At 38.4% G+C, this 22,197-nt stretch overlaps 1 protein-coding gene across 3 annotated transcripts in view; it reads right to left on the bottom strand.

The window, feature by feature from the left end:
- SH3D19 (SH3 domain containing 19) overlaps positions 1 to 22,197 on the bottom strand; it is a 187,246-nt gene that overhangs the window by 15,513 nt on the left and 149,536 nt on the right. For all 3 annotated transcript variants that reach the window (XM_030312931.1, XM_032592892.1, XM_032592891.1), the window contains 8 exons: positions 21,768 to 21,875; positions 16,938 to 17,050; positions 11,310 to 11,371; positions 9,994 to 10,258; positions 7,502 to 7,570; positions 7,194 to 7,334; positions 1,557 to 1,638; positions 23 to 153 (listed from right to left, as the gene is read on the bottom strand). In XM_030312931.1, the coding sequence (XP_030168791.1) occupies positions 23 to 153; positions 1,557 to 1,638; positions 7,194 to 7,334; positions 7,502 to 7,570; positions 9,994 to 10,258; positions 11,310 to 11,371; positions 16,938 to 17,050; positions 21,768 to 21,875 (971 nt within the window). The remainder of the gene's footprint in view (positions 1 to 22; positions 154 to 1,556; positions 1,639 to 7,193; positions 7,335 to 7,501; positions 7,571 to 9,993; positions 10,259 to 11,309; positions 11,372 to 16,937; positions 17,051 to 21,767; positions 21,876 to 22,197) is intronic.

The raw sequence follows: 22,197 nt of genomic DNA, 5'->3' as shown, positions 1-22,197 counted from the left end.
TAAACAAGCACTACCCACTTACAATTACTTTGACGTAGTTGGCAGGAAATATACCGGTCTGGTTTCTACATTTCCCTCTATACCAATCTGTGTCTATTTTTTCCAGAAGATAAACAATTTCTCCAGAAGTGAGGTGCAAATCATCAACTTGCTCTGTAACATAAAATTATAATTATGTGTGATGAATTCTCTTGGTTGCAGATTTGATTAAAGCAGCGCACAAAGTAGCTTTCAGTTTTGTCCACTGAGGCAGTACATTCTATTGATTTTAAGAACAGATTATACTAATAAAATTGACTTAAAAAACATATTCTTTTTTGGGAGGATATTGTTATTATAAGCTTCCTTTTTAAAGGCCAAATTAGATGTATTTACCATGCACTGATTGATGGGAGATGGTTAAAAAAAACTATTTTGTTGGTCAATGGTTCCTACCAGGTTAATATAAACCCTTTGCTAAATACATCTTGAGCAATGAAATATTTTACAGACATGTAGAATATTATTATTTTCAATCATGCTTAAAGATCATTTCAATCTAAAATATTAACTAAGGGACTAGTATAGTTCCTTAGCAAGTAAATCTACTCACACTGAAATAAAAATCAGTCTACCAAGTAGATTATAAGAAGTTTTAATAAATCATGAGTTTATTTGTAGTGGCACCTGGGTGGCTCAATTGGTTGAGCATCTGACTCAGCTCAGGTCATGATCCCAGGGTCGTGGGATTGAGCCCCATGTTGGGCTCTGCACTAAGTGTGGAGCCTACTGGGGATTCTCTCTCTTCCTCTCTCTCTCTGCCCCTCCCCCTCCTCAAAATAAATAAATAAACCTAAAAAAATAGGAGCTTATTTTAGCCTTGTATATAAAAGGTATTTAAAAATTGATTACAAAAAATGTGTATTTTCATCACATAAGTAATAGCTAAGTTCTGTGTGTAGGTTTTGCAACTCTTAGGAGAAAATTATTTCCCTCATTAAATTAGAAATAATTTCATTATGGGGCACCTGGGTGGCTCAGTACGTTAAGCATCCGACTTTGGCTCAGGTCATGATCTCATTGTTCGGGAGTTTGAACCCTGCATCACATTGGGCTTCCTGCTATCAACAGGGAGCTTGGGATCCTCTGTCCCCTCTCTCTGCCCCTCCCCAGCTTGTGCGCTCACTCTCAAAAATAAACATTAAAAAAAAAAGAATTTCATTTTAATTGTTAACTGGTATACATTTTTTGGGGTGCAATATGCATAGTTTTTAAAGAGTTAAAAGTTTGCAACTGGTAGGCAATTCACTTTTTGCTCATTGCAAGGGAATCCCTCCACCCCCAGCCCTTTCTGTCTCCCCTCATTCTCTCTCTCACAGGGAGTTTTAAAGGCAAGGGAATGCAGCTAAGCTCTCTGGAACAGTTGGGTATTAATGACCCTTCTGAAAGGCATGGTGAGTGGTAAAATGACCAATCTTTTTTGGCACAGAAAATGAAGATGTCCTCGAGAGGTTAACTCAGGGAAGATATCTGCTCAGGGATCCTGAGCTCTACCACTTTATTATTTATGTGCTTACCTGCTGGGAAATCATGAAGAACAACAGCATGAGGGGCACTATTGTCAACAGGCTTCTGAGCACGGCTTGGATGGCTTGGATCCTTAGGGGGAAAAACAGAGCTGTGAATGAAGTGTGCATGATTCATGCTGGATTTGCTATTCGCTCTGAGACCATTTTTTTTTTCTCATTAGAATCCTCTTGACATAATTACATTCTGAGTACAAGATGCAAACCACATAGTTGAGCCAAACAAGGGAATCATTATCAAGTTGAAAAGGCATGTGTCCTTGCCAAGGAAGGACAAAAATAACTCTCAATTATGATATCCCCTAGCATTTTTCTTAAAACCACGAGAGTAAATTAAAAGGGAATTAACTTTTAAAAAATTTTTTTATTAACTGGTACCATTCTACCCTGAAGTAGTGTTTTTTGATCTGTGTACCTTGCCAGGGTTGCTTTTTCTTTAAACTGTTATCAGTACTACACCTCAAGAACAGAGCCTTCAAAGTTGAGTCTTCATTAAAATGGTAAAAGAAGAAAGCTCTGCAATTTATACTCTTGCCTTTCATAATGAAAAGAGCTAATGACTTCCACAAAAGTATAATTCACAAAAAGTAAAATCCATTTCATTTATTACCACTTAACTGAAGGCTTTCTCTAATTTGAAGACCAACACTACCTCCCATGCCTGCCCTGGATTTTCTATTTAATCTAAATGGTTTATTCAACAGTAATTCTAACTAAATTAGCAAAGAGAATTCAATATTCTCTACCCATTTAGCTAACTTCCTAGATTGGCTAAGGGAGAGAGTAAAGTTGAAGAGTGACCTTTTCTCATTGATAAGCAACTGTTACTCTTAGTTTTTAAAACTTAATCTTTCTTTTTAAAATTTTATTTAAATTCATGCTAGTTAACAGTGCAATATTGATTTCAGGAGAAGTCAGTGATTCATCAATTACAGGCAACATCCAGTGCTCATCACAACTGACCTCCTTGATACCCATCACCCATCCAGCCCATCCCCCACCCACCTCCCTCCATCAACCCTCACTTTGTTCTCTATCATTAAGAGCCCTCACAGTTTGTTTCCCTTTCTTTTTTCCCCCCTCCCATATGTTCACCTGTTTTGTTTCTTAAATTCCACTAGTGAAATCCTATGATATTTGTCTTTCTCTGACTGACTTATATCACTTAGCATAATACACCCTAGCTTCATCCATGTTGTTGCAAATGGCAAGATTTCACTCTTTCTAATGGCTGAGTAATATTCCATTATATATATATGCCACATCTTCTTTATCCAGTCGTCAGTTGATGGACATCTGGGGTTTCTCCATAGCTTGGCTATTGTTGATAATGCTGTTATAAACATCGGGGTGCATGGACCCCTTTAAATCTGTAATTTTGTATCCTTTGGGTAAATACCTAGTTGTACAATTGCTGGGTCCTAGGGTAGTTCTATTTTTAGTTTTTTTGAGGAACCTCCATACTGTTCTCCAGAGTGACTGCACCAGTTTGCATTCCCACCAACAGCAGATTACCCTTTCTTCACATCCTCACCAACACCTGTTGTTTCTTGTGTTGTTAATTTTAGCCATTCTGATAGGTGTGAGGTGGTACCTCATCGTGGTTTTGACTTGTATTTCCCTGATGATAAGCGATGTTGAGTATCTTTTCATGTGTCTGTTAGCCATCTGGATGTCTTCTTTGGAAAAGTTTTTATTCATTATCTTCTGCCCATTTCTTAACTGGATTATGTGTTTGTTGGGTGTTGAGTTTGCTGAGCTCTTCATAGATTTTAGATACTAACCCTTTATCAGATATGTCCTTTGCACATATCTTCTCCCATTCTGTAGACTGCCTTTTAGTTTTGGTGATTGTTTCTTTCACTTTGCAGAAGCTTTCTATCTTGATAAAGCCCCAATAGTTCACGTCTGCTTTTGTTTCCCTTGTAGTAAGAAGTTGCTATAGCCAAGCTGCTATAGCTGCCTGTGTTCTCCTCTAGGATTTGGATGGTTTCCTCACATTTAGGTTCTGTATCCATTTTGAATTTATTTTTGTATATGGTGTAAGAAAGAGGTCCAGTTTCATTCTTCTGCATGTTGCAATCCAGTTTTCCCAACACCATTTGTTGAAGAGACTGTCTTTTCTACACTGGATATTCTTTACTGCTTTGTCAAAGGTTAGTTGACCATATGGTTGTGGGTCCATTTCTGGGTTTTCTATTCTATTCCATTGATCCATGTGTCTGTTTTTGTGCCAGTACCATACTGTCTTGAAGACTACAGCTTTATAATATAGCCTGACATCCTGAATCACTGTTATTCTTAGTTTTATTTAATATGAACAGATAGACTTACTCTCCTCTTCCACTTCCTCCTCCTCCTCATCTAATCTGACTAAAAGATATTATTTTCAACACTGGCAAACCTGTGAACTAAATGAAGGCCGATTTATTACCTCATCTTTAACCAAATTGCACCTGCAGAGGCATGCTATATTCTCCCAAGTTAGGTATAGAGAAATACGAACCTAGGTCAAGACAGTAATGGTTAATGGCAGCTCGCTACACTAGCTTCTCAAAGTCACCCTGACAATTTTCTTAGAAGCTGCTCAGTATTTTTCTCTAAATAAATGAGCATGATGGGAAGTTCAGGATTGTGGAAAGGAACCATGAAATATTTGCAGTCTTCAGGGGCTCTAAAAAATTATTTACATAATTTATTATATGTGTGTATGTGTGGTTTTTCATTTTTTTTCTCCTGATTTACATCTGTGGAAAAAAGAATGACTATTCGATAAATGGTGTCAGGTTAGAGGGCTATCCATTTGGAAAAAATGAAGTCAGAGGCTTACCCCACACCAAAACAAACATGAATCTTCAAATGGCCCAACAAGCTGAATGTGACTAAGCCTGAGTGGGTAGAAGAGGTGGGACAGTAACTTGAGCCTCCCAGTCAGTTTCCCTTCTCTGTCTTCAATGCATGGATATCCCCACAAGGCTGCTCATCAACCTGGCCTGGCAGCTATAGGGCAAGAGGAACAGACTACACAGCATTGGCCACAAGAGGTCAGTACAACTCGGACCACCCCATTAGGGTGGGTGTCTGGTAGGTAAATTTAATATATTTCAAAGCTCTTTCTTTCTAAAATTTTTTTAAATGTAATTTATTGTCAAATTGATTTCCATACAACACCAAGTGCTCATCCCAACAGATGCCCTCCTCAATGCCTATCACCCACTGTCCCCTCTCCCCACCCCCCATCAACCCTCAGTTTGTTCTCAGTATTTAAGAGTCTCTTACAGTTTGCCTCCTTCCCTTTCTCTTTCTAAATTTTTTTAATGTTTATTTATTTTTGACAGAGAGAAATGGACAGAGCACAAGCAGGGGAGGGGCACAAAGGGAGACAGAGAATCTGAAGCAGGCTCTAGACTCTGAGCTGTGAGAACAGAGCTCGACGCGGGGCTCGAACCCACGAACTGAGAGATCATGACCAGAGCCGAAGATGGATGCTCAATGGACTAAGCCACCCAGGAGCCCCCTCAAAGCTCTTTCTAATATGACCATAATTGTGGATACAAATGAATAAAAACTGCCAATACTCATTGTTTACTCTCTATGTGCTACTCACCAGGGTAAACACCTTATATGCATTAATTAGCTCTTTTAAGTTTTTAAACATCTTTGAGATATAACTCCATAATAATACCATAAAATCCATCCATTTAAAGTGTACATAGTTTTGGCAAATTCACAAAACTGCAACTATCACCACAATCTAAGTGTAGACCATTTTTATCACTCTGAAAAGACACGCCCTCCCCATTAGCAGTCATTTCCTCTGCACCCTCCCCATAGCCCTAGGCAATCACTAACCTACTTTCTGGATTTACCTATTGTGGACTTTTATATAAATGGAATCATATAATAAATCAATTCTAAAAATATCTCTGTGGAGTTATCTTATTTTCTACATTAAAAAAATGAAGTTTAGATGGGGCGCCTGGGTGGCTCAGTTGGTTGAGCGTCCAGCTCTTGGATTTCAGATCAGGTCACCATCTCAGGGTCATGGGATCAAGCAAGCTCTGCTTCCAGCTCTGCACTGAGAGTGCAAAACCTTAACATTCTTCCTCTCCCTCTGCCCCTCTCCCCAACTCACTCTCTAAAATTAAAAAAAAAAAAAAAAAAAGAAGTTTAGAGATAGGTTAAAAAACTGCCTAGGGTGATATACAGTGAACTGAAACCCAGCTCCCTGAGACATAAATCTGTGCTCACAACCAGGCACTAGGTAACAATCTTCCACTTCCCCTGTGACTTGACAGGCTCAACCTCAGCTGATAATGTTCAGTATTTTCTGTTTACTAAAGCAGGAGAAAGTATAACTCATCTTTAGAAATCTGTACCTTAAAACTAGGCTTCAAAGTAGGTAATGTTTATTTTTCTAAAAAGTGTAATGCTAGCCATGAACCCAGAGTTTTCTAAAGGAGGCTTCATTTTGGTATCAGCAGTAGTTGGCCAATGGAGGCCAGGTGTCTTCAAGTCTATGGTGTAAGAGGAAGGCAGGTAATGTTTAAAGTGTCAAACCTCTGGACTATTATAAGAGTAACTTTTAATTTTTTAGCTTCTGTTTTTCACTGAGGAAAGCTTTTTGGCCCTATAACTCCCACTGTCACCCATCAGTGTGTTCTGAGAGAGGAAGGATGGCTGTGACAGATGGATAATGCTATATCAAAACAAAGAGAAAATGAGTAATAGGAGAACTTTCCCTGTGTGGACTAAAGTTAGAATTTCAGTATCCTACCTGTGACTAGTTTAACACATATCTTCTCTGCTCTCCAAGACACAAATTTTTAAGTTTCTTGGCAAACTTCAAAAGATAAACTGCCTTCTAAGAAGAAAGAATTGGACTAGATTATGAAAACTAGGATGAATGGCAAACCAAATACTTTACTTGGGTTAAATGATTGGTGGGTATTATTTTTCAGGTTTGCCACATTAACTAACAGATAGTGAAAATTTAACTGGATAACTTAAGAAGCTCTTTTACGAATACACCTCTATAAATTATTCAATGCTATTTTTCTTGCTAAACAAATGACCTTCGCTAATCATTGCATTCTCCCAGGCTCCACAAATTTGTTAGGCCTAAACTGTGACTTTAGGTTGTTGGATTACATTTCATTTCATTATTTTGAGCTATGATCAGAGAAATGAGGTTTACTCTAAGCTTAAATCTTAAAGGCAAGTGCTTTTTAATGTCAGACTTAGCATTTATAGGGCCCCCGTTAAAATAATTCTCCATTCTGCTAGGAAACTAATCTTGGGCAGTTTGGTAAACATGTTTACATTATTTTGGAAAAAAAAATAGCTCTCACAGTTGAATATTAATGGTGAGTGCTCTGGTTGCTGTAAGTCAGTATACTATGAGGAAGACAACACATGGTAGTCATTCTGTGTGTCAAAGTGATTAGCATGGCAGGGGCAAGTCTTTCAGAAGTCATTTATTCTTAAAATGAAATAAAATGCTACTGCAATTTTTACTCTGGTTAAAATAAATGTGCTAATAAAAACCTGAGGATGAGATATAATTAATAGTTCTATGAAATGTGCTGCCATGTGTGACATGACAGCTGTGCAATATTAATTCCTTACGTTTGGTCTGCTTCTAAGATGTTCATCAAGTGGGGTGATAATCTTTATCTGAGACAGGTGAACTCTGCCAATATCTTCTCCCTTTTGGCATTCCAAGTAATTATTTTCTGCCTGCTTCAGCATCACAAGTACGTCCCCACGCTGTAAGGCACAATATCACACCCTGAAGCAATTATTATTTAATAAAACATTATTACTTTTTTCACATTTTAATCTTTGGAGCCTAAAGCATTTAATAATGTGTAAAGGAGTAACAGAGGACACTGATTTTTTTTACATTAGTTAGTAAAGAAAGAGCTCTACTTTACCTTACAAGAGAGTTCTCCAGGGTTTTGGGAGACAATGTCTTCATTGGCAATTCCATGAGGCACAGACAGCTTAAACACAAACCCACAAAAGGATTATTCACAATCAAATAGCCTCCTCATAAACTGCTGATAATGTGGAGATGTCAAATGTGTGCCTAAAGTGCAACTTTTCTAGCAGTTAAACTCTTCACTTGGCTTCCTCAAGCTCTAGATCTAGTGGGATCCATGAGAAATGGATACTAATAGTATCGGAATGTGAAGAATGTGGCCAAAAATTCCCTTTAACAAGTACAACCAGGAAGTTCTATTCTGTAGGACAAGGCCCACCAAGTCTCCTGATTTAAAGCATTTAAAGGATAAATGCTCAGCACCTGACCTCAGAGCCTAAGCCATGTCTTTACTGCAGGGTTCTCAATGGCTGTCTTCTGAAGGCTGATAGGGGATTGGAGCCTCCTCTGTAGGGCTTGACTGCTTCCATTTGCCTTCAATTTCCTTTTCTCCTAGAGTCTCTCTGATACCAAGTATCTACTTAACCCCATTTCATTGCCTGACCCCAGTCACTTCGTACTCAGCTGTCTGATCTTAGAATGACTTTTACATCTGCACCCCACCCTTAGCCAGAGGACTGTTCCCTGCCTTGATAAATTTGGTCTGATAAGTGCAGGTCAGAGGGTATATCCAGGAAGTGTGATCACACAAGCTCACTTCCAACAAGAAAAGGCAGATTTCAATCACTCATAAGCAAAGATTCAGAGTGCAAGGATGTGTCCCTGTAAGGCTGGGTTGCGTGGTGGTGATTCCCAGCATCCCTGTTAAGAGTCCCAGGCTCCCAAAGGAACCAGAGTCTTGATTTTAGCAATTTAATCAAGGGATATCCATGGAAAAAATGAGAGACTTAAGGAATTATTTCATACTGAGACATACTACTCTAATATACTATCATTTTGAATTTATTAATTTGAGCTATCCAAATGTTTTACTGACATTATACAGCTATGCTAAGAACCAGCAAAATATGGTTTTTCCTGAATGAGGCTCTTAACATAGAATGTCCAAAGCTAGTAGAGACTTTATAGCTACCAATACTACTCATAGTATGGCTTATTGGCTAAGAGCATGGGGCTCAGAGCCAGCTGATCTACGTTCAAATCTTGGCTCTACCATTAACTGATTTTGTGACCCTGGACAAATTCCTCAACTTCTCTGTGTCTTATTTTTTTCATTTGTATAATAGAGGTTAATAACAGTATTTACTTCAAGGGCTGATGTGAGGAATAATACACATAAAGTGTTTCAACAACAATCTTTTTTTTTTTTTTTTTTAACGTTTATTTATTTTTGAGAGACAGACACATCATGAGAGGGAGAAGGGCAGAGAGAGAGAGGGAGACACAGAATCCGAAGCAGGCTCCAGGCTCTGAGCTGTCAGCACAGAGCCTGATGCGGGGCTCAAACCCACGAACCATGAGATCATGACCTGAGCTGAAGTCGGATGCTTAACCAACTGAGCCACCCAGGCACCCCTAAAGTGTTTAAACAATATCGGGCGCATAGTAAGTACTCAATACATCACTCACTGTTCTTATTTATTATTTTAAAGTAACCTATCCCAAAGAACACCTCTGGGTTTTATTCATCAGTTTAAATGAAAATGAAAATGAAAATGAGCATACTACCTTTTTCTTATCTGTCTATACCCTTCTCTTAGGATTAGAAAAATCCTAAATGGCTTAAATTTCCTTAATGAGGAAATGTAGAATAACATAATATTGTTAATTGTTGTCTTTGTTAAGAGCCACTGTCACACAATTATTTAAAAAAGTGCAAACAGTTCTGTTCTCCTTCTCATTTTTATTTGTTTTGCATTTTATCAGGCTAACCTGACCAAAGTAGAGAGAGCACATCAGCTCTATTTTCACTTAAGAGTGGGAAATGAACAAACGTTTTGAAGTCACATGATGAAAAAACACATTCAAGAGAACAAAATTAATATCTCAACTATCTCAATTATTGATTAAAAGCTTCTAACCAGTAACTGTTACATGGGCCATGATAATTAGGTTTCTAAAGGGGAAAGTGAGGAAAAAAACCATCCATTTTAATGAGAAATTTCCTTCTATTTCATTTTAAATTTTAGTCTGTGGGCAAGGTAGCTGTAAGATATAAACTATATCAAGTTATAAACTATAATATCTGTCAGAGCTACTCCCATCAGTATAATCCACTGGGTCAGGTTTTTCAGTTTGTTTGGTCAAGCCAGACAGCAGGTTACACTCCCTGTCTGCCCTGCTTTCTTTTCCTATAGTTCTTCTAATAATGAAACCCTGCTTTAAAGACCTAGTTTTATTATGGCCTACTTCTCTAAAGCCCTATTATGGTGTCAAGGGGCAAGTCCCCATTTGTCTCATCATCTTTTTCTAAGGAATAACAGATCATTTATATACTTTAGAACAAATCTCTTGATTACAAACATTTTTAAGGGCTACACTCACCATATATTTCCTGTAAAGAGGGTGTCCTGGTTTGGGGCGAGGGGGCAGCACCGGATCTTGATTTTTAAAGACTTGACTCTTGGCTTTCGAAAGTCCAAATGCCAAGTTACTTTGTTTTTTCTGAAGATCCATGTCAGAAGAAGACCGATTAAAAGGCAGTTTTTTATTTGATGCTCTGGTTGCAGAAAGTTTCGGGGGAGGTGGTCTCTCCGGGGCCCCCTTGGGAGGAGGTTGTCGAGTCGGTATAACTTTTCCATTTATAGGTCTGAAAGTCAATGAAGGTGCTGGGAGTCAGTGTTTGATTGACATTAGGGTCCTGTTTTATTCTTTCTTACACACACACACACACACACACACACACACACACACAGCTTTCTGCTGGGGTAATACAATTTCTGAAACATGCAGGCTATGCTATTTTTGAGCAAACGACTGCTGCATTAAACATTATATTATTAGAGGAAATGCCATGATGCTCCAGCTTCCTCTTATCTTGCACTAGAGATTCATTAGTTTAAGACAAACAAGCATTTACTATCATGAGCTCTCCAAGGCACTATTTACTCTTAAACACACCATGACTATTTCAGGAGACTAAGCACTTTCTAAAGTATGAGATGAAATGCTAATAATAAGGTATCAGGTATATTTGACGGGGTCCATACATAATTAGAAAAGGAACATCAAATTCTCTCAATATTTGCATTAGAGGAATTATTACTAAAACCCTAATTTAGATTAATATAAAGAAAGCTAATTCTGAAAATGGGTAAGACAACCATTACTTTGAAAGTCTTCCCATAATCTCTATGACAAAAATAATTTCCAACATAGTAACATCTTCTGATAGCATCACAGCGTTTTGTTCAAGTAGCTCTGGAACTCAGGAGGGCAGGTCCCCTCTGAGCTCACAGTGCCTGTCTCCCTTTGGAAAGGCTTTCAAAAACCATGCTGATTTCATAATGGAGAGTATGTGCGTACGTTCATGTAGACGTTCAAGAAGCAGAGTTGCTTTAGGTTTAGAAAGGGTCTTGTTCCCTTTAGTTGAGGAAAAGTTGAGGAAAAGCAATACAGATCAGTGTTTGTGCTCTGTGAGTTGCTGGGCTGTGTTAAAAGAAAGAAGGAGCAAAGATTCTTACAACCAGATGTCAGAAACAGAGTAGAGGCTAGTGGTCTGGGAGAATTCAGGAGTTTAATGCATCTTCAAAAGATCTTGGACCAACAACACTCAGTTTTGATGACAGAAAACAGAGTCCAGTCTGAGTCATTAGTTTTTCTCTAATTTACTTCTTAAAAGTTTTCTCACACTTACTTACCTTGGTGGCAACCTTGGGGGTCCTCGCACAGAACCTCCTGTTTGACCCATGTGGTCAGATTCCTGCAAGTATCAGACAATGCTTTTCAGTTAAGGTTAATCTGAAATAAGAGCTTGTCAAGAGGAATTATGGACAACTTTTTGACTAGCTCTCTAAGTGGAAATGTAGCTGAGTTATAGAAAGTTTGAGAGTTTTTAGTCTTAAGCAATATTAACTCATTACTTAACAATATTAACTATTACTTCCTATATCAGTTGTCAAGTCTGAATACAAGTGAAAACAGAGAGAAGACCAGGGTAGTCTGCTGTTGTGGACCGTGGCCCAGCCAACTGCACTGTGTGGTTACACGCCCAGCAGACTCATCAGGTATTAAGGATGATATTTAAATCATGATAGGTTGTACAGTAGCAATTTAAGCAAGCACTGTAGGGAATTTTTAAAAAATAGCCTTTATTTATCCTATGACAACACATAAGATACGCACTGCTCTTAAGTTTAAACATATAATAAGTGAGGTGGTGATTAGTTTGTTTTGCTTACAACAGGCAGATCTCTCATCACTGGGTGGTTTACAGTTTGGGTGGTGGCTTCTGAACTAGGAGGTAGAACACAATAGAAACTTAAGGGATGGCCTGAAAGGAAGGTATGTGAAGAATAATGGAAAAGGCTCAAGAAAGCAGAAAGAGTAAAGGGGGATAACTCAAAAAATAAAAGATGGGTAGAGCAGGAATGTCCGAGCCTAACAGCATATGGGAGAAACTGCAAGTGTGGAGAACAAGAGGAAGATTTCTATAGGAAAAGGACTCAAACTGTGCTGCTTAAACAGATTTTCCAAACATGTTGTAGCCTAAGGATTAGGAAATGAGTATAATAATACATGGAAAATGTTTGCAGATCTTTTTGTTAAAGGATCACAAAGCCAAAACTTCTGTTTTTGTTTTTTTGTTTTTTTTTTTTTTAGGAAAAAGTCCTCTCTAAATTCTTCTAATTCTGATCGAGTCTCCTTTTTTCACGTTTCCTACTTTCTAAGCCCCCAGTACTGACATGCACAATATAATATTCCTTCAAGGGGGAAAGTGCTAACCCTTTAAAATTACATTGCCTTTTTTTGTAAGGGAGATTTAACTCTCATTTGGGAATGTTCAGGCTAATTCAGACTGTTTTCCTCCCTCTCACCTTATAAATGAGTTAAAACTCACTTCCATAGCGTTCTAATTCAAACTGAATATTAACAACTTTTCCTTAAATACCTAATGATTAATTGCCAGTAACTGCGATCATTTAAGTATATTTCAAAATCCCATTTTTAAAAATTAAGCTTGCCCTTAAAACTTGGTTTCACTAATGAGTTCAATTAATGTATTGAGGCAAGTCACTAGCCCATAAACCCTGCAATGGTCCATACAAAATCCACGCCTTATAAATCCACCACTGCCTATATTCCTCCCACTCCTGACAAATCCTGCTATGATTCTGAAAAACTCACTTATTTATTTGGCTACCTTTAATATTAACAAACAGAAAAACACTCTAGCAGAGAGTCAGGAACTCTTACTGGTTTTCTCAAAACTATAGTTGTTAGATAACTTAATAAATGAAGGCATATAAAAAATATAGATGTATACATTTGACACAAAAAGTTATAGATGATGTACTTTAATAACTACATACCATATAATCCTAATCTTGTACAAAATATTAACTGTACTTTTCTCTCAGGGGTGTTATTTTTATGGAGGATCTGAAGTATCTTTTTAGTTTCTCAAATTTTCCACAATGAGAACATTTTGAATCAGGAAAAAAAAAAGGCAGTATGCTCACATCGCCCAGGAATGTTAGGCACACTGTAGAACATAAATACTGAGAAGAGAGGACTGGCTCCTGTAGAAGCCACTGTCCTAGTGTTTGCTAAAGTCCAGCTTTGTGCACGAGTTCTGCCAACAGCCTTTGGAAGATTAATGATTACGTATTTCCTCCTCTTCAATATTCCACAACTAACCGGAGCCTCTCTGCATCTGTTTTTTATAGTTTCTCTTTAGCTCTGACTTTTCTGAACTTTGGCTTACAATGTGTTTGGATAGTTCCTGGTGAAGCTGGTCTTTCTGCTTGTACTGCCCCTGCAGATGCCATCTTTTTGTTCATCTGCTTTGGAATGGTTTCTTATATTCTAACTTCAAAATAATTCCCTAGTTTGTTTGTTTTTGCTGAATTTTAAAAAAACATGCATTTCTTCCAAGACCACATTCTTGTCTGTTGGAATTTCTTAGCAGCCTCTGCAAAAGTTCCTTCTCTTCTTTCTCCAAGACCTGGTACCACTTCTTAGGCCCTGAATTCACTGGCCAGCTTCTGTGCTACAGCTTGGATTCTTGATACATAGCAGGTGGTGTCTCCTGACTCTCCTGCACTGGCTGGCAGCCTCTTTGGGAAAAGCTTTGGAAGCCCTGAGTTCTCACACAAAAACATCTGCTCCTGCTCCAGGGGCTCCTAATGTTCTTCACCCTGGAGTCCCTGTCCTTCTGGTGAAGAAAGGGAGATTTCGTAACATAGCCATCCTGCCCTAAGATGGAGAAACAGTAAAGAGTTTTTGTCTCGTGCCTCATCAAAGGACACAGTTGGCAAAGATCAAGCCCATCCTCGTGGGTGATTACACTGGTGAAATAGTCTTTTTTTTTTTTTAACGTTTATTTATTTTTGAGACAGAGAGAGACAGAGCATGAACGGGGGAGGGTCAGAGAGAGGGAGACACAGAATCTGAAACAGGCTCCAGGCTCTGAGCTGTCAGAACAGAGCCCAACTCGGAGCTCAAACTCACGGACCGTGAGATCATGACCTGAGCCGAAGTCAGCCGCTTAACCGACTGAGCCACCCAGGCGCCCCGTGAAATAGTCTTTCTACAAATCCTCCCCGATACCTGAAGGCGTTAAAATCTCTGGTCTAATAGTCACTCAGTAATCGTAATCCTCAAACAAAAGGATTTCTCAGGCATAGATTTGACTTTCTGGCCCTGAAATCTATTATGTGTGACTTTAGCCAACTCATTTCACTTGTGGTCTGTTTCTTTTCTCTTCTTCCTTTAGACCCAGTGCATCTATCATGATATGTATTTATTATAGAACAGCACAGAATGCTTTGGCGCTCCTTGGTAAACAGTGTAGGACAGGATTTTCCTGTTCATGTGAGGTTCAATTATGATTATAGTACCTTTCCAGATGGTTAAATCTAACTTCCTTTTCTTGTTTTCCTAAAATGTGGGAGTTGCTTTGTGGTCTGCTTAACACCAAATGTACTAATACCTAATACTTTAATAGAGCTTTATGGTTTACAGAAGCCCATTACATGACTTCATGAATGATATATATATGCCTACACATCACCCTCTCACTCTCTTTTACAACCCTTTAGAGTAGAAGTCAGTAACCTGTTCAAGTAAATTTTCCTCCATGGAAATTTGGGATTTTCTTCTATTCAACAACAGTATTGTACGGGCCCTATCATCCCCTAATGGGCTTTCTTGGCCCAGTTTTAATAAAAATTTATTATCAAGTACTTTGAAAATGTAAACCATCACTAAATTTTAGTTCAGCCTACAGGAAAATCTCATTAACTTGATACTGGCTAATTCAATTTAATGTTTCCTTCAAAGAAATCTCTTTTCACTAGATGATTAGATGGGTTTGCATGTGTAATAAGCATAGTTAATGCACAGTGTAAAACTATTATGAAATTTGAACTGAAAATTTGGTACAGAGATGTTAAGAATTTGTTCAAAATTTTTTAAATTTTCCTTTTTAAAATTTTAAAGAATAACTGATATATAATACTGTATTAGTTTCAGGTGTATGACACAGTGATCTAATATTTATATACATACAAAATGGGCACTACAGTAAGTCATTACCATCTGTTGCCATACAAAGTTGTTACAGTATTACTGACCATATTCTCTATGCTGTACATTACATCCCCATAGCTTATTTATTTTATTACTGGAGGATTATACCTCTTAGTCCTCTCCGCATATTTCACACCCCTCCCACCTCCCCTCTGTTCTCTGCATCTATGAGACTGTTTCCGTTTTGTTTTGCTTTTTAGATCCCACATGTAAGTAAAGTATACAGTATCTTTCTCTGCCTGACTTATTTCACTGAGCTTAATACCTTCTACGTCCATCCATGTTGTCACAAATGGCAAGATTTCATCTTTTAATGGGTGAGTAATATTTCATTGCACATATACAGCACATCTTCTTTACCCATTAAGTTAATCTATTGATGGACACTTAGGTTGCTTCCATATCTTGGCTATTGCCAACAATTCTGTGATGAACACAGGGGTGCATATGTCTTTTTGAATTAGTGTTTTCACTTTTTTTAGATAAGTACCTACAAGTGAAATTGTTGGATACGATAATTGTTTCTAATTTTTATTTTATTTGGGGGGGGCATGAGTGGGAAGAGGGGAGATGGGGGGAGGGAGAGAGGGAGAGAATGAACCTCAAGCAGGCTCCATGCTCAGTGCAAAGCCTGACACAGGGCTCAATCCCACGACCGTGGGATCTCGACCTGAGCCAAAATCAAGAGTTGCATGCTCAACCGAGTTAGCCACCCAGGCACCCCTATTTTTAATTTTTTTGAGGAACCTCCACACTGTTTTCCACAGTGGTTGTATAAATTTACATTCCCACCAACAGTGCAGAGGGTTCCCTTTTCCCTACATCCTTGCCAACACTTGTTAAGGAACTGGTTTCTTTTGAACAAACCTTAAAAGATAATCTATCATATGGGAGTTTCAAACAGCATGGGGAAATGGTATTGAGGTTGAAAAAAAATATATATATACATACATATATATATATATATATATATATATACATAGATACAGAGAACAGAGGGGAGGTGGGAGGGGTGTGAAATACGCAAAGAGGATTAAGAGGTATAACCCTCCAGTTATAAAATACATAAGCTATGGGGATGTAATGTACAGCATAGAGAATATGGTCAGTAATACTGTAACAACTTTGTATGGCAACAGATGGTAATGACTTACTGTAGTGCCCATTTTGTATGTATATAAATATTAGATCACTGTGTTATACACCTGAAATACAGTGTGTATATATACGTGTGTGTGTGTGTATATATATATATAAAACTCTTTGACTACCATTGTTAACAAGTGCATGATAAAGTACTATTTTTTAATTAAAAAAAATTTTTCCCTAAATTTCAGATTAACAAATTCTTATGGTTATTATCTTAAAATCATGTCACTAATTGGATATTTTAAATAAAAACTGATAACTGGACTACGTCTATTTCCACAAATATTAAAGGTTTTTAGAGATTTAAGAACTTCTGCCTAATTATTAGTACCATGTAAAAGGCAATGTCATTCTATCACTATAGGAAAAATATTTTATGATGAAGTACCACGAACTGGCTTAATTCCTTTGTCCTATAGGAATTTTTAAAATATTGAACATCACCTTAAATAAGTACATGGGGCTTAGAAATGGTCAATAAAGGTCTTTACCAGACCAACAGTAAAGTAATTCAGACACCAGCTGCGTATTTAAAATTAGCGCATAGCTTGGTCTTCAATCTAAGACAATTTATAGTAACCACTTACCAAGTTTCTAGTTCTGTCAACATTACTCAGTTTTCCAGATACTACACTGTAAGTGTTTCCAATAGGTTTTTCAGTAGGGAGAGGAGGTGGGCTTTGCGGATCCTCTTGTAAACCTGGAAAAACAGCAGTAATTCATCAATAATTTAGGGCCTTTGAGGATTCCAAAGTATGAAATGATTGCAGCTTGGTTCCTTAGGAAAATGGCTGTCCTAACAGATCCATACAAAGAATGGACAGCTAAATAAGTGACAAAGAGCTTCAGAAAAAGGATGGGATTAGCAGGCATCAGTTAGTTTTACTGAACGTTGTATAGAGTAAAAATAATACTAAATAATTAAACAGCAGCCAGCAATTTTGAAAACCTTCAATGTGCCAGGCATTAAGGCACCTTATTCATATACATTTCTCCAACTAATGACTATCTATGTGCTAGATCTGTGTAGTTCACTAGCCAGTCGTTGGCATGTGGTGATTTAAATTTAAATATAAAATAAAATTACAAATTCAGTTCCTCAGTTGCACTAGCTACACTGAAATAGCTAGCACTTGAAATGTTCAGTTGCCATAATAGACAGCATAGTTTTAGAACGTTTCCACCTTTGCAGAGAGTCCTATGCACTATCTAGCACTATGCTAGATAATATCCTAATTTTGCAGATGAAGAAACCAAAGCTGACAAGAAAATATATAAGCTATCTGAAGTCTTAATGCTAGTAATTTTGGGTTTTGAACCCAAAAGCCTGTACTCACTATAATATGGCATGCTGTTTCTTTAATAGGTTGTGTATCCAACCCTCCCCCATCCAAATAATTGAATGTGTTTTCTATTTCATTAGCTCCAGATTAATGGGTTTAATTGCCTTCAATTTAACAAACAATATCTTCACATCCAAACTACATCCTTAACTCAGTGATAGTATACCCCCAGCTTATTTTAAAAAGAAGGAAAAGTTCAGATTTAATTAGTGGCAACTAATTAAAAATCTGTGTGCAAAAACACTTGGAGAAAGGATGACTGTAACATACTAAAGGAGGCTAAAGCTAATGGTGATTTAGGCACGGAAAGGAGATGGGAATTCTTTTCATTCTTTCAAATGAACACTCTCTGCTCTCACTTCACATGAAATACCTATAACTAGAGGATGGTTTGTCAGGTTCCTATTTTATCTACAGACAGGAAACACTTTCAAAAGAAGGAAAATACCCAGGCCAGCTACTATGAAAACAATGATTTAGACACAGGCAAGCATTCTTAGGGAGGGGCAGGGCTGCTCTGGAAATGAAGACACATAGGAAGATTTCAACTGAGTTGCCATCTTGAGGGCTTTCTCTGTGGAAAAATTTTCTTATTCTTACAAGGAGATGCTGAAACCATTTAGGATGCTGTATCGCTGTGACAAACAATTAAGGGTACAAAGCAGTAAGAATATGAAAGTAGAGAGGAGATGTCTTACTGGCAGGAAAGGACATAGGGGTTATCAGGTATGGATGTGAGGGGGGGAGGTGGAGATTTCCAATTTCAAATAATGTGGTTGGTGGAGGTCTCAATGACAAAAGTGGCATTTGAGCAAAGACCTGAAGGAATGTTGAAGGAGGGAGCCATGCACATACCTGGGGAAAGGACATCCTAGTCAGAAGAAACAAATCTCAAGAGGAAAGAGATGACATGTTCAAAGAAGGCCAAGGGGTTTTGCTTCACAAAGCTATTCCTTTCTTTGCCTGACCATTCCAAGTTCTTCCAACACCAAGGCACATATGAATTGCTTAATAACTGTGGTAAGTACAATTCTGGGGAGCTGGTTTTTGATGTAAATAGAAACAGCGCTGTAGAAACAGGCACTTCAGTTCTCTCACAGACAGCACTTGGAATCCAACTTTCTAACAGCTCCTGGAGCTTTGTCAGAATAATAAAGGTGCTTCCTCAATATATCCTTTTCAGGGGGTGCATGGGTGGCTCAGACAGTTAAGCGTCTGACTCTTGGTTTCGGCTCAGGTCATGATCTCATGGCTTGTGGGTTTGAGCTCTGCATCAGGCTCTGTGCTGACAATGTGGAGCCTGCTTGGGATTCTGTCTCTCCTCCTCTCTCTGCTTCTCCCCTGCTCGCTCTCTCTCTCTCTCTCTCTCAAAATGAATAAACTTTAAGAAATATATATCCTTTTCAGGATTTCAAGACTATTTTTTATTAAAAAAATTTTTTAATGTTTTTATTTATTTTTGAAGGAGAGAGAGACAGAGCATGAGTGGGGGAGGAGCAGAAAGGAAGACACAGAATTTGAAGCAGGCTCCAGGCTCTAAGCTGTCAGCACAGAGCCCGATGCGGGGCTCGAACTCACGAACTGTGATATCATGACCTGAGCCAAAGTCAGACACTTGACCAACTGAGCCACCCAGGTGCCCCAGGATTTCAGGACTATTAAGCCAATTTATAAGTATGCAGAAAAGAATGAACATAGCAGGCCTGAGACTGCTTATTCTCAGAAAGATATGCTTCCAAGGTTGGTTCTTGCTGGAATCTGGGAACTTGGGCTTTGGGAAGGTTCCCACCATCCCCAGAACTGATAAAACAAAAGAACATGGCTTATGCTGAATACCTGCTTTCCTTCTGGGAATCTGGAATTTTGGAACATGCCAAAATTGCTAGAGGTGCCTATGTGACCAGCCCCCAATAAAAACCTTGGGCATTGAGTCTCTAATGAGCTTCCTTGGTTGACAACATTTCACCTGTGTTGTCACAACTGGTTCCTGGGGGAGTTAAGTATAGCCCTTGTGATTCCCCCGGGAGAGAACACACAGAAGCTTGTGCCAGGTTTCCTCTAGGCTTTGCCCCAGGTACCGTTTCCCTCTGCTGATTTTGCTTTGTATACTTTTGCTGTAATAAATCACAGCTGTGAACATAACTATGTGCTAAGTCCTGTGAGTCCTCTAGCGATCATCAAACCTGGGGGTCTTGGGGACCCTGATACAGCAGAAGAATAAATTCAAATATAAAAACTGTATTACTTAAAACCCACATGAGCTTCAGGCAACATTTATTATCATTATATTTCACTACACTTTTTAAAATCTAGGATACATTTTAACAAGGTAACGGCAAACAGGCAAACAACCCAATGTCTGTGATAGTTCTATAGCCCACTGATTTGTGGACTATATAATGCTGTCAAAAGAAATGAACCACCAGTTTTTTAATCTACCACATAACCTCCTAAGAAGCGAGGACCCACCAGAGTTTGGTACCCTTGACTTTTTCCTTCCCCTCATTCTTCACAGTAACTCAGTTCAATCTTTTCACTATTTGGCTTAGAGCCATCAATTAATAACCATCAAAAGACCAAAACCAGTATGATCCATCTGGGTAGTATTTTATAGAGAAACCACACCCATAAACTAAAGGGGTTTCATTGCATTCCAGGGTATGCTTGCAAAATAACCCACGGATGCTACAGGTGAAGGACTGGGGACATTTGATCTGCTATGAGGAGGAATGGAGTGACAGGATCTCCTGTTAGATAAAAAGCAAGGATGCATCTGGTCTATGAAAATGCACCGAATGAAATGAAACGATAGCAGAAGCTCATGGAGAAAGCTGTGTGATCACTCCAAGCATTGCCAAGAACTGCTTTGGAACGCACTGTCCATGCACGTGCGTGTACACATACATATACTTTTACACACACTTTTTTTTCCCAACGTTTTTTATTTTATTTTTGGGACAGAGAGAGACAGAGCATGAACGGGGGAGGGGCAGAGAGAGAGGGAGACACAGAATCGGAAACAGGCTCCAGGCTCCGAGCCATCAGCCCAGAGCCTGATGCGGGGCTGGAACTCACGGACCGCGAGATCATGACCTGGCTGAAGACGGACGCTTAACCGACTGCGCCACCCAGGTGCCCCAACACACACTTTTAAACAATCTCCAGGGTCTCAAATAAATGGGCCTGGCCCTCTTGGCCTCTCTTTTACAATAAATATTAGATTTCTTCATGGTACATATATAGGCTCATACAAAATTTCATTTATTGTGCCGGTAAAAAAATCAAGGAAGAAAACAGTATAAAAATGTTGTGTTATGCTAATTTTAAAAATGTTTAATACATTATTATGTTTTTATAATTTTTGGTTAACTGCTCTTCACACAACTCATGCATACTTACACTTAGATTATGCTGACTGGAATAAGATACTGTATCCAGAGAGACACATACAACTTTATTTGCTGTCAGTTTCAATTAGAGTTCATAGGAGAACGACTTGGGAGTTAAGAGGTGCTGACGCCCTGGTGCAGTCAAAAATCCACATTAACTGTTGACTCCCCAAAAACTTAACGACTAATATAGCCTAGTGATAAACTAAGTAGCCCAATAACACAGATTTTATGTTTATGTGTTATATACTGTAGTCTTACAATGAAGTAAGCTAGAAAAAAGAAAGTGTTAAGGAAACCATAAAGAGGAAATACTGACAGTACTGTAAGAGATCTGTGTACAAGTGGACCCGCACAAGTTCACACCTGTGTTGTTCAAAGGTCAAGCGGACTTTCCTGCCATCTTTACCAGAGGCACTAACAAGATACTCCAATTGTTCTGAGTTTCAGTCTCTCTCTATTCTCTCTGCCTAGAGATGATGGTATAGAGAAATGAAATCCGTATTTACTGTACCAACTGTCTAAAGAACTGTGAAAAAAAATAACTTGGTTTTAAATGTTCCTGGACTATAAATAATAATAAATGGCCGAATACACATAATTTCAAAAGCAGACATTGATAAATTAGTATATATTTTCCCCAGGCTCTTGGAGAAGCAGATAAAGAAGGCAGATTAGTGCTTACATTTTCCCGGTTTGGCTGGAATTCGAATCACAGTGGGCTTCCTGGTGGGTGCTGGTTGAACCGCTCGTTCTTTTGTTGGTTCTGTTTTTGTGGGGAGCTGAAAAGGATCTAATGAAAAACACAGTTTATTTTGCATGTTTTAGTTAACATGGACTCAAACAAAAAACCTCATTCATAATTAAAGAGTCATATTTTCATGCCCCAGGGAAAACTATTCATGGATAAACAAAATCTCAGTTTGCAGAGACAAACACAAAGTCGGAGCTCATGAAAGGAAATAACTTGGTGCTCTGTAAATAATTCATGTGGCTTTTCTTCCTCTCTGATGAGAGATATCCAGGACAATCTTGAATTATGAAGCAATCCTTCAAGGGAGTACAGTCATTTCGCAAGTGTTGCCTGAAAATGAGGGGCAACTGAAACGAGGAGC

Source organism: Lynx canadensis, chromosome B1 (genome assembly GCF_007474595.2).
Source record: "Lynx canadensis isolate LIC74 chromosome B1, mLynCan4.pri.v2, whole genome shotgun sequence".
Taxonomy (NCBI): domain Eukaryota; kingdom Metazoa; phylum Chordata; class Mammalia; order Carnivora; family Felidae; genus Lynx; species Lynx canadensis.
This window is presented reverse-complemented; position numbering and strand designations above follow the sequence as displayed.